The sequence below is a fragment of the Apodemus sylvaticus genome, chromosome 9 (assembly GCF_947179515.1).
Source record: "Apodemus sylvaticus chromosome 9, mApoSyl1.1, whole genome shotgun sequence".
NCBI lineage: Eukaryota > Metazoa > Chordata > Mammalia > Rodentia > Muridae > Apodemus > Apodemus sylvaticus.
Window position 1 is genome coordinate 33,568,886 of NC_067480.1, and position 13,321 is coordinate 33,582,206.

Here is a 13,321-nt window from a genome sequence, read left to right on the forward strand (position 1 = left end):
TGGCTTGCATCAGGTTGACAAAATGCTAGCCATCACAGTGTCTACGAGAGCTCACTCACTTCACCTTATGTCTGTCATCTGATGTCTGTTCATCTTTGGAATCCTTAGAGGCTACCATCATCTCTCAGTTACCTAACTTCCTGGGGGACAACTTTGCTACTCTTCTTTCTTTTACATTTTTTTTGAAGAAGCCAGGCTTGGTAGTGGAGCCCTATAATCCCAGTGACTGAAGTCAGGAGGATCAATAAGATGAAGGCTTTCTTGCGCGAAGGAGTTGGTTCCAGGACAACCTGGGCCGTTTATGAAGCATCAGTCTCCAAATAGAAAGTAGAATGTAAGAAGCTAAGGAAAAGTCTGAGTGGTAGTGCACATGACTGATGTGTGTAAAGCCCTAGTTCCACATGTACACATGCTGTTCCTCAATACACCATACAACCAACCATCAATCAGTGACTTAAATTAGAAGTAGCTGTGCATGATGGCATACACCTGTGATTCCAGCACTAGGGAATCTGAGGCAGGAGGACTGTGAGTTCAAAACCATCTTGGCTACATAGCAAGATTATATCCAAACCAAAATCTTTACAAGGTCTCCCGGCTGAGCATTTTCTATTCTGTCTGTCTTATCTTTCTCCCTCATATCCACAGCATAACAGGTTGCAGTCCTGTAGCTGCAGAACTCTGCTCATCTCGGGGGCCATAGTGTGTGCTGTTTCCTTATCTAGGAGAGCATTTTGCCCATGTTCCACAGGGCTTACTGTTAGGGTCCAAGCATTGCTGAAGGAAGACACCAGACTCAAATAGTATGCACAGGCAAGGAGCGTTTATTCTGCAGAAATCACCAGCATGCCTGCAGGGGTCAACCATGCATTAAAATGGCAACCACCAGAGGGGCTTGTAGGCCTCCTTTTATGCAAGGCTAGGGGAATTTTCCAGAAGGATCAGGTAACCTCTAAGATGACTAATAGAGGCAAAACTGTGACATTAGTACAATTTTGATTGGTTGCTAAGTTTGTTTCATTATAATTGGTGAAACCTTGAAGAATTTTGGAAACCAGCTGAGTTCTGGCCTCAGCTAGGTGTCCTAGGAACTGACTCAGGTCCACACTTATCCTCCCTATATCAGAGTCATCAAAAGCCGGGCAGTGATGGCACACGCCTTTAATCCCAGCACTCGGGAGGCAGAGGCAGGTGGATTTCTGATTTTGAGGCCAACCTGGTCTACAGAGTGAGTTCCAGGACAACCAGGGCTATACAGAGAAACCCTGTCTCAAAAAACAAAAACCAAAACCAAAACCAAACCAAAACAGAAAAACAGAGTCATCACTAACTAAAGAGTCATTGTCAGTGGCTCTCTCTGAGGAACAAAGTATGCTTCTAGGGGAATTCAAAATTTTTATTTCCAAGAGTTTCAAGTTCTTGGACCTTTCTTCTCACTGGCTTAAATGTCTTTTCAAGGAGGCCTGGTCACCTGTCTGAGATTGTATCCTCTTCAAACAGAAACTGAGATACTGCTCAACTCAGTCCGTTTCCGGGAGGACGATTTGGCTTTTTTTACCTTCACCAAGGTCTTGGTTTTTCTTGGGGTTCCTTCCGGGGGGGGGGGGGAGGGGGAGGGGGGAGGGGAGAATCACAGAATTATAACGGCGCGGCTTCACTAAGGAATACGGGAGCCGCGGCGGTGCTCGCGAGCTTACGGCGGCGTGGCGCACACGCGGCCAGGTTGCCCTCAGCAACCGGCGCGTCCCCGCCCGGCGGTCAGCTGATGGGCCGCCCGCGGGGGAGGCCGCGGCTCGAACATGGCGGCCGAGATCCACTCCAGGCCGCAGAGCAGCCGCCCGGTGCTGCTGAGCAAGATAGAGGGCCACCAGGACGCCGTCACCGCCGCGCTGCTCATCCCCAAGGAGGACGGCGTGATCACCGCGAGCGAGGACAGGTAGAGGTGTCTGGGAGCACGCGGGGGCCAGGGCGTGAAGTGGTGACGACCACGAGGCTTGCAGATCGTGGGGTCCGCGGCTCTGCCTCCCCTCTTGTTGTCACCCCGGATCGGGCGGCCACCCCCTCTCCCGCGTCCCTGTAGTCCACCGAGATCCGGGTGCCGTCAGCGGATCTGTCTTACTCCTCTAGTCGGGGACCTATCCCCCTGCGCGCGCCTTTAGTCCCGGGAACCCCAGCAGCCCCGCACCGTCCCACTGCGCCCTCTCAGTCCGGAATCTGGATCTCCAGCGCCCCCTCTATCACGGGACCCTGACCCACAGAATCTTCGTTCCCGGACCCGGCCCTGCAGCGCCTTAAACCACTGCCCAATCTACTCACCCCCACCCTCATCACCACCATCTCCACCTCTCCAGTCTCGGGACCCCGTTCCACAATTCACCTCCAGCCTGGGACCCTGACCCACAGGACTCATCCAGCTCAGGACCCTGTCTAGGGCACCCACCCATCCTGGGATCCTGGATCTCACCGGACCTCTCTAGTCCGAAGTCTTCCTCCAGACGTCTTTAGATCAGGACCCTCGCCACACCCTTCTAACCTGGGACCTACTCCGTCCATTCCCCATCCTGACAAAACCCCCGTTCCCAGTGCACACCCCTGCAACTCGGTACTCCAGCCCTGCGCTCCTAGCTAGTCTCTTGCCCCGTTGCCGCCCGAAACCTGGCCCATGGTGCTGCTCCAACCTCAGACCTTTGCCTCCTGTATCTTCCTCGCTGGGGTTCACCTGGTGCTCCAGAGTTTCTGGGTTCTCCTGGGTCCGTTCTAAGTCCCAGAGGACTAGTACCTGATACCTTGGAACCTGGTGCGGCTGTTTATTCCTTACAAGAAACCCCTGGGGCTTTCACTTCTTCCTTCTAATTTGTTTGGGGATTGAGGTTGGGGTGTATACTTTCCAGTGCTTTTCCTCCTGGCCTCAGGATCAATTTTGTTTTTATTTGTTGTTGTTGTTTTTACCACAGCTGCTAGAACTATCTGAACTCTTTGTTGTTGTTGTTGTTATTGTTGTTGTTTGTTGTTTTTTGTTTTTTTGGATTTGTTTTTTTTCGAGACAGGGTTTCTCTGTATAGCCCTGGCTGTCCTGGAGCTCACTCTGTAGATCAGGTTGGCCTCGAACTCAGAAATCCGCCTGCCTCTGCCTCCCAGAGTGCTGGGATTACAGGCGTGGGCCACCACCTCCCGGCTATCTGAACTCTTCCTGACCAAATAAATAGTTTTCAGCTTTTGTATAAGTGATTCATTCTTTAAAAGACCAGATACACTTATTTTAAAAGGAAACTTTATTTGCAAGTAAGTAATTTTATTTACAAGTAATTTATCTCCACGAATAAGAAACAGAATGTCATTTACCACAAGACTAAAACAAGCCTTTATCAATGTTCCTATGTTCTGCCAGTCACTTGCCACACTTCAGACAAGATTCATTTGGTCCAGTGATTTCATTTTACCCAAGAGGGAACTGAAGCCACAAAGGTGTTACTAGTTTCTCTGAGTCAAGGAGATACTGAGGCAGACACGAATGGAACCCAGGACTTGTCATCTGCCCTCTGATTTTCAAGGCAGTGTAAAGTGACTGGAGAAATAGCCCTTGTTTTAAAATTATAGCAAGTTTGAAACCTTAAAGGTTTAAACCCCAGTTGAGGGAAACAGTTTCCTTGTCTTACAAGTGATAGGCCCAAACTGGAAGGGCTTTGGTGAGCATGGTCTACTTTTCTCTCTAAGCTGGAGGCTGAGGCCAGCCTTTTGTCTTCGTACCTTTTGAAGTGGGTGAAACTGAGGGCCTGCCCTGTGTGGGAAAAGGAAATTTGAAGCCCCCAGCTCAGAGCTGGACCTTTGTATTTGGCTTTTGAATGAGCTTAGGGCCTTTTCTCAGGTAGTGAGCTTATTTCCTTTCTCCAGTTTACACGTAACTGACCTGAGGTGGTGGGAGACTGCGAGTATCCTTGTCTGGCTATGTGAAACAAAAATGGCCTGGGGAGAGTGGGAACCTGAGCTAGAGAGAAGGGACTGGAGACAGGGCAAATGGCAGACTGGTGGTATTTGCGTGATACAAATGGGAATTTAGACAACAGCTTATTAGAGTCAGCCAGCTTTATTTGGTAAAATATTTTCTTTGTGACTCACGCATATTGAGTAAGTTGACGAATATCCGAGATTTCCTGGGTAGAAACAGTGCTAATAAAGATTACTTAAGGCTGCTTTTCAACACATGTTCAGGGGAGTCTCGGATCAGCCCATATTTTACTCCTGCTCAACTGTCCTGCAGGATCCTGGCAAATGGCTGGACCAGCAAGGAGTTGCTACTGAAGGCTTCTAATGTGTATTTTAAACTTTTGTTGTAGGTACCCCAAGTCATGGGATTTAATGCGAGTATGGGCTGTGAGTTTTGTTCTTGTTGGTCTTTTTCTCTCAACTGTCCTATTTATTATACTTGTTCGTTTGTTCGTTCATTCATTCATTCATTCATTCAGGAACACACTATCTATTGGGTGTGAGGGCCTGGGGATAAAAGAGGGATCAAAAGCCACAGTGCCTGTGCTCATATAACTTTTGATTTATTGCTCCTTGTGACCCTTGACCTAAGGAAGCCTGTGTATATGCCTGAGGACTTAGTCACTGGGCTCCCTCTGTCAGCCAAGGGTTTGTCAGACATGCTGGTTCATTCGTCTCCACCATAACTCTAAAGGCAGCTGGCATTAAAATAGCTCTTTGCAAGTGCTGAGCAGTTTACCAAGGACATTGCCCTGTGTGTTCCGCTCCCCAGATGCTGGGAAGACACAGGAAAGAAACTGCCTGGGCCGGATTCAAGAACCATCTCTAGAGGGGGTTCTTTCGCGTGAAGGGGTGGTTTGTAGAACGGAAGGTGCTTGCACTGCTTCCAGGCAGCGGAAAGGTCTGGAGGACCATGGGAAGTGGGCCGGACCTCTGTACGCTCTAAGGTGGCCAGAGTGGAAGGTGTCTGGGAGGCCCCGGCAGTCAAGGGCTGAGGCCCCAAAAGGGCCGTGTCTGGTTTTGGACAAGAAGTTTGGAACTGGATTTTGTTTTGCAGTGAGGGACAAACTTCTAAAAACACAAACAAATGATATGATCAGAATTTATGTTTTAGAAACGGCAATAGTTAACCCTTAGAAAGCCCTTCTCTACCAGTGCAAAATTGGTGTGTGTGTGTGTGTGTGTGTTTACATCCAAGGTCATGTCCCTCCATGAGAACAGTGCAGTCCATTTCTCTGATCAGCAGTTCCAAAGCTCAATACATTTTCAAAGAAGTGCCTGGGAATGGACATTTCCTCAAAGCTCTTTTGGGACGTTTTCTCAAAGCTTTGTTGGTGCTAAGACTTGATCTGAACAGATGAACTGTTTATAGTCTTTATTCATCCCTGTGAATGATGTGGCTGTTTTACTGAAAAGGTAGCTGCAGTTGAGGATGCCCTGTCAGGTTTTGCCAAGAACACTACAGAACACAAAGTAAACATAGCATACTCTGGTGGCCATCGGATGGGTCAGAAACTTGAGGCACAAACTACCACTGAAATAATGACCAAGACCACAGAGATATTAAGTGGTAGGACTGAGGTTTGAACCCACTTCTGCCACTTCAGGCCCAAGTTCTTTTAGTCACACACCTCTGCATTAGAAGGAACCGGCGTATCCGTGAGCAGGTGACTGTCAGCAGCAGATACAGAACGACAGGACTCACTGTTGGTCTCCATCAGTGAGCCTGCCTTCTTACTGATTATCAGGATTCAAATAAATGGTTTGTACCTTTTTAATGAAACTTGGCAACTTGTGCTTTAAAACTTGCAAAAGGACCTTTTGTATGCTTTTGTTTGTTTGTGCAGATAATCTATGCGTGTGAATGCCTGCATTTGACTGTGTGCCTGGGCAGGCAGGCTGAGTTTCCTCATCTGCTCTTTCTTCAGTTTGCTTTTTACTCAGGATTTCCTGTAGCCCAGTCTGGCCTTGAGTATTCTGTGCAGCTACAGGAGATCTTAAACTCTGAGTTCCCCTGGCCGTACCCACTAATGCTGGGACTCTGGGCTTGTGCCACCACATTTTTGCTTTTGGAACAAGGTCTCACTATGTAGTCCAGGCTAGACCATTCTGCCTCAGCCTCCTGAGCAATGGGACTATAGTTATGTACCACCACAAGTCTGCTTAGGAAAAAAAGTGCCTTTGAATATTTATAGCAGGATCCAGCTGAAGTTAATTTATTACAGAAGAGCCACAGGCAACGAGGATGTCCTGAAAGGAAAAAGCTGAAGACTCAGGGGCTTCCTGAAGTCGAGGCCGGCTTTTCCAGAGTCTCTGCCAGCTGCTCCTCCATCAGTGGTGGTCCCTGGGGAGCGTTTGAAATGGTGCGCAGTCACTTTGGCAGGGCACAAGATAACTGCTGGCGTATGGGCCCACTAGAGGACGACAGCTCAGCATCCTCCAACCACAGGGTGACGGCTTAGCATCCTGTGGTACGCAGACCCCAGTCTCTAGCCTCTCTGCTCCTCAGAATGTAGTTCTCAAACGTGGGTGTTTATCAGAGTCACTTGGCGCTCTTGTGAGCCAGTGGCTATTGGGCCCTTCTCCTGGAGGGTCTGATTTTAAAAGTTCAGTTTGGGGGCCCTGAAAGAGCTGGCATTTCTATCAAGTTCCTAGGGATGATACTAAGGCCTCCCACGCTTTAAGCACCATTGGCCAAGAAAGGGATGATGTAGCTACATCAGTCACTGGAGGAATGTGCTCTTCACACCGCCCCTTTAAAATAGACCTTTTTAAATTGTGTGTGCCCTGGGAATGCAGGTGCCCTTGGAGTTCATGAGATGGTGTTGGACCCTTGGAGCCGCACTCCAGTCCTCAGTATGTGCTCTTAATGGCAGAGCCATCTCCCCCGCCCCCTGCACCGCCCCTCCCCCCTCAGCATTTTGGATATATTTCCTTAGGGTTATTTTTACAGATACCCACACCCTAACAAGAACTCTACCTGTCACTGTGACAGAATGCCTGAGGTTTGCAACTTGAAAAGAAGAAAAGGTTATTTTGGCTCATGGTTTCAAGTTGTGGTCACTCAGTCTTGTTGGCTTTGTACCTTTGGCATGGCAGTGTACCATTGCAGGGAAAGCGTGACACAGGAAACCGAGAACTCCAGTGCAGACCGAAAGGGAAAGAAGAGGCGGGGCTAGGTCTCCCTGTGCTCTTCAAGGGTACTCCCCCACCTCTGGTGACTTCCTCCAGCCATATCTCAAGACTTCCAGCACCTCCTAGTAGCATCGCCAGTTAGGGACTAAGCCTTTTAGAAAAGTACCTTTTGGGCGACATTTACAATATAAACCATGGAGCTGGGAGGTGACTTAGTAAGAGTATTTGCTCTGCAAACATGAGGGTCTGGGTTCAAATCTCTGGCTGGGCATAAAAAGCTGTGGACATGATAGTGTGTGCCTGTAATCCCTGGTTGGGGACACAGACAGGTGGGTATTGCACACCCACATGCATACACCACACACACACACACACACACACACATACACACACACACGCACACACACACACACACACACACACACACACACCACACCACACCACACAGCTTGACATCCAACTCGCTTTCCCATAAAATCAGACCACACCTAGCAGCTGAATATAATCTACCCTCTGAAGAATATTAAGTCAATGTGGATCAGAAGGCTTAATTGGGGTCCTAAACTTTCAAACTAAGAACTATTTCAGCTGTGAGTCAGGAACATAGAACTGTCTTCCTGTCAAGGAAACGAAAGGAAGACCACCATCAAAGGAAGTTCAATGATACATTTCAGAATTGGAGTCACAGCAGTTACTGTCTGCCGGGCAGAGGGCTGGGGGGTGGGGTGAGGTGACTGAAGAGATTGTCTGCAGGGCAGAGCTGAGTTGTCTGAGGCAGGAGGGGCTGATTCCCTAGACACATGGCTGTTTTTGGACTCTGCTAGGACTGCACAAAAGTGCAGACAGGCGGCTGGTGAAATGATAGAAGTTTTCAAAGACGAGTGTACTTGCTATAAAGCTTTCTAGCTAAGTCAAGGCTGCAGACCTGCTGTCTTCATTTTGACAGGGTTAGAGATGAGCCTTCTTTATTTACTACTGACACAGGAGCCTGCAAGGCCAGCATTGATTTTTTGGGTTTCTTTGGCCTAAGTCAAGCAATTAGAGTGTTTTCAGATGAAAAAAAAAAAAAGTAAAACAAAAAACCAGAACCCACCCCTCCCTCCAAAAAATTACACCAACTTTTAGATATTCTGGTAGCATTTTTCTTTTTCAACTTACCAGCTCTCTTAGTGTGTTTGTTGCCTCTTAAACTCTTAAGTTAACTTGTCTTTTGAGACAGTCTCATGTAGCCCAGGCTGGTGGTTAGCGCCTTTATGTAGCTGAGGAACTACTGATCCTCTGGCCTCCACCTGGTTTCTGGGGGTTCCTGGGATTACAGGCATGTGCCAGGAAGCCAGGTTTCTGCAGAGCTGGGGATCAGACCAGGTTTTTGCTCACGCCTGGCAAGTACTTGACTGAGCTGTGTCTCCAAACTGCTTTTGAACACTTACTAAACATATTAAGATGTTGGTAACAAAATTAGGTATTTCCTAATTATTTATGGGGACTGACTTTAAACCCAGGTTTTAGGTAAGATTTAGAAGGGAAATCTGTTGTAGGTGTCCTTATCCAGAATGTTGTCATTCAAGACCGAAGAATAGATTCCTTAGTGTGTGTTATTTGATACACCAAAGAGTGAGGTGGCAGGAAGTGCAGGGACTCTCCGGTGTTGGAGCGACCCTCACTGGTAGTCATTTTCTTTTTATAGTGTAATTTAGAAGGGAGGCTCCAGAGCTAGAGTGCCAGAGTTGGAATCCAAGTCATGTGACCTTGGACATGCTCCTTTAGCCCCTTTGCATCATGGTCTGTCTCCTCAGCTGCAGAGTGCAGATGCGGCGACTACCTTGTTGGGTCTTATGAAGAGCTGACAGGTTGATACCTTGAGGGAAAGTGCTTAGAATTGGGCCTGGCACATGGGCCAGCAGCGGGGAACTCATTCCCATTTATTTCCATTTAATTTCCTTTATGTCACCAGAAGCTAAAACATTCCTGCCTTGAGGGGGGGTTGCAGGAAGCGAATTCCTATGTCTAAACAAGGCATGAGCATTTGGGAGTCAGTTACACATGTGAACTCTTGTAGCTGACTTTGAGTCATGCCTTGTCTTTACGTCCTTATTTGGTCAGGTACAAGCTCTTTCGGTCTCATATTCATGTCCCTCGAAGATCTTGCTCCTGCTGTGTCAGAGAACCCCAAGATCAGGATTCACACCTTACAAGCACACACACACACCTTGCAAGCATACACACCTTACAAGCACACATACCTTACAAGCACACACACACACCTTACAAGCACACACACACACACCTTACAAGCACACACACCTTACAAGCATACACACACACACACACACACACCTTACAAGCACACACACACCTTACAAGCACATACACACACACCTTACAAACACACACACACACCTTACAAGCACACACACAGCCATGGCACGTTTTAGTCCCAGAACACCACAAACACGTAACACATGCAGGGAAGACAGGACAACACCAGACCAAGCCTCTGAGGGTCCTCTCTGTGTGGAGTGACATGGGATGTGCTAAATGCGTCCACTCTTGTTCGGCGTGACCCCTGTGTTCAGTACTGTTTATCAGGAGTTCCGCAGAGCTGGTGTGCCAGACATGCTAAGGGCTAGCTTTATTCACATCCTCTCTATATCACGTACCAAAATTCTGGAGTCTTGAAAATAAAAACAAGTGTCGGGCATAAACCATATATTTTGTACAAACACTAAATGGGATAAGCCACTCTGCTGAGTAAGGGAATGTTGAGAACCTTCTAGAAATTCAAGGTCAGAGACACCAGCTGAGGGCCAGCCTCGGAGGCAGGACAGCTATGTCAGTCCTGTCTCAGGCCTGACTCTGCTGTGTGTGCCTGTCCGTTTTCACTCCCGGGTTTGTCCTCCTCTTGTAACCACTATTAAACCGTGGTCACCACAGCAGCCTCCACGAGGAATTCCTGAGCCCTGGGATTTCTTCCTTGAATCTGTCTTGCCAAACTGGTGTCCTCAAAATGGCTTTTTACAATATCATTTCCCTGTGTATGACCTTTCATTAAGGCTGAGAGAGAGGCCTCGTCTCCGTCATAGGATGCAGGGAACCTTACAATATTCTGAACCCGCTTTTTTTCCTTACCTATTTCTCACTGTGTAGTGCACCCTCCTCAAGCCACTTTCCCTCCCTGCCTCCCACATCCTAGCCTTTTAGGGTGCTTCTGCTTCTCTTCCCGTTAGGGAGTAACTCTTCCATCTAAGATTGCACGCCCCCCCACCCCCACCCCCTTACTAGCAGGTGCTGGCTGCTGTTAGCATTCATTCTTCTGATCTTTCCTGGTACTGGGCAGTAAGCACCTCCAAAGAGCGGGTCATACAGCTAACAACTACCTAGCATCATTGGGTTGGTTGACCTGTTTACTAGGCCTGTCCCCCTCTGGTTGGCTTTAAACACCTGCAAGCTCTCCCATAGAAACAGAGTTGAATTGTAACGAATGATAGTGGTTTCCAGAACCCAGCTGTTTCTCTCTCCTTCCCTCTGTGTAATGCACTTAGCAAATTATTTTGAAGGTCAAGAGAGCAGGACTATGTGCTTTCTCACTTATGCAGTGTTTTTTTATACTTCCTGATGAAATATTCTCTTCTTATTTTTTTGAGACAGGAGTTCTCTCACGTAGACTAGGCTGGCCTCAGACTCACTCTTTACCCTAAGGATGGTCTTGGGCCTTTCATGTCCTTGGTTTGACCACGTTGGTATTGGGATTACATGTGGGGGCCACCATGTGGTGGCTTCTGCTGGAGCTCAGGGTTTGCTGCCTGCTAGGCACGCACCCTACCCACTGATCTCAAAAGCATCTTTCTAATTACTCGTTTTCTTCATAGACTGCACATGACTTTATTCAGAAAAGTTCCCTTTAAAATCAAAGTGAACTTGAAGCTGACAGTCTTGTACAGACTTTGGGTGAAAGGTCACCTGTCAGGACAGCTTCCTCCTCTTATCTCATTTTTTTTTTTTTATTTTTATTTTTTGGCCTGCAGGCAAAAACGTCAGTCACCTGAAAAGACTTCTAGGGGAATCAGGATGTGTGTGTGTGCGTGTGTGTGTGTGCATGCTTCAAGTTGTTGATGGGGAGCCTTTGTGAGTACTAGGTTATATATAGTTGGTTTGTAGAAAATACCACTTGGACTGGCTTTCCTGGGGTACCTGGGTACCCTCAAAGGGCCTCCTTACTACGTTTCCTCCAGCATTTCCTACCTCGTGTGCTCAACTGATTTCCTCATACCTGCCAGGGATGGTGTTTGAGGGGTACCATTTTGTCTCATCCATCCTGCTCCCCCATTCTCCCCCAGCCCACCTTCCCATATCCCCACACATCTGGCCTCTTGACATCCTTCCCAGTTAACAGGCTTGTCTACTAACTGAGTCCTGGCCTCTTCAATTCTAACAGTGTTTAAAACAGTCTAAAGCTTACAGCAATGTGTGCAGTATTGGCTCGATTGAATCACTAAACAAACCAGTAAAGGACCAGAGAGCAGAGTTTAACACTAACTCAAACCCTTACTCAGTTAGTTTATAAACCTTAGGTTTCCAGACAGCTCTGCTGGGCTATGGGAGAGCTGAAGTTTTTTGTTGTTTGTGTGTTTGGTTGGGTTTTTGTTTGTTTGCTTGATTGATTGATTTTAACCTTAAGAAAGAGTGTTGCGTGGGCCCCCATACTGATCCCAGCCTGTCTAGATTATCCTTGCCCTCTGGAGTTTGGGATTTTCTTTAGCACAGGAGTCGCACAAAATCATTTAAAAGATTGCATCTGGACTGGTTTGTCCAGTCACACAGAGAAACCACAGGAGGCATTTCAGCCGAGTGTCCATGGATTCTTGGGGGTGGGGGATGCTACTGGCTGGGGTGGGGCAGGTACTAGGGTCCCCTAGAGCCATCTCCTCGGTATGGAATCAGTAGGCTGTGAGACTGTGTCCCCACAGACCCTCCTTGAGTTCTTCTTTATTCCTTCCTGTGGTACAGGCCAGTAAGAACTTTCTTCTTTCCCTCAGCCAGGCTAAGCCCTCTGAAAACGAGGCCAGTTCCAAGACTTTAGTTTTGAGATCCACTCAACAACTGTTCACTGTTTTGCCTCCCTGTTACCAAAGGAGACACTTTGTTCTCTAGCGGAAATGAAGAGGTCAGAGTTCCAGCGACTTGGTTGGAAGGAAATTGCTATTTATTTGATAAAGGCCGACTGAAGTGGTGATGCTCCCCTTCCCTCTTCCTTCCAGGCTAGCATCTTAGTGTTCTGGAAACCATCGTAGGTGCCAGAATTAAACATTTTTATCCGTATCCTCCGGAAGTACAGTCACACTAGGACACAATATGCTTTGTCATGGCCGCAGAAGTGTTTAGAGAGTCCCAAGTCTCAGAGTTCCAGCATCTCTACTAGAGGTCACAAAAATCAGCTTTCTACCCAATTACTGTTTATCCGATGTTTAATACATCGCTTAGCTCTGATGTTCAATACAAATTGGCACCTTGGACTAACTTTGTAGCAGATTGTATATCCTGAAAATTGCTTTTTAATTAATTGGTTGAACACTACCCAGTTATCAGCATAAAATTAGAAAATGATTAAGTCGCTTTATCCCGTTTGCCTTGGGAGGAAAATTGGTGACAAGACGCTAATTGTTGCTGTTGGAGGTGGGGTGTGCTTCACTTAGGCTTCTTCAGAAATACTTCAGTGCCACTGGAGACCCCTGGTGGGCACGCGCTCGTCAGGGTTATCCTTCAGGACTCTGTATTCCAGATAAGAATGAGCTTGAGATGCTGGCACACAAAGTGTGTTTCAATCCTTTTTAAATTTTGAATGGTGATACCTAAGGGTTTTGAAGATTATTCTATCTGCCTGCATTAGTTAGCCTTCTGTCTGTCCAGACCTCCTCAAAACAGCGGCTTAAAGCAGTAGGTGTTTCACTGTCATGAGCTGTGGGTCAGTGGCATGGCTTCTCTGACTCAGGCTCACTCATGCTTGTGACCAGTCTTGTGCCTCAGTCAATGGAGAAGTAGTTTGTTCCAGGCTTGTCAAGGGTAATTCAGCAGGATACTAACATCAACGACACCCTCCCCCCAACCCCCCTACCCCCAACATGCATATTTCCTGTTACCTGTCATAGCACCTCCCAGGCTGGATAGGCCTTTCTCAGAAGAGCTCTACCATCACTTCAGACAC

General features: G+C 47.6%; 1 protein-coding gene across 1 annotated transcript in view; it reads left to right on the forward strand.

Annotated features, from left to right (window-relative positions):
- The first annotated feature begins 1,748 nt into the window (after nt 1–1,748).
- Wdfy1 (WD repeat and FYVE domain containing 1) overlaps nt 1,749–13,321 on the forward strand; it is a 52,847-nt gene continuing 41,274 nt past the window's right edge. Inside the window, exon 1 of the mRNA XM_052192506.1 lies at nt 1,749–1,936. Within this exon, the coding sequence (XP_052048466.1) occupies nt 1,800–1,936 (137 nt within the window). The 5' untranslated portion in view covers nt 1,749–1,799. The remainder of the gene's footprint in view (nt 1,937–13,321) is intronic.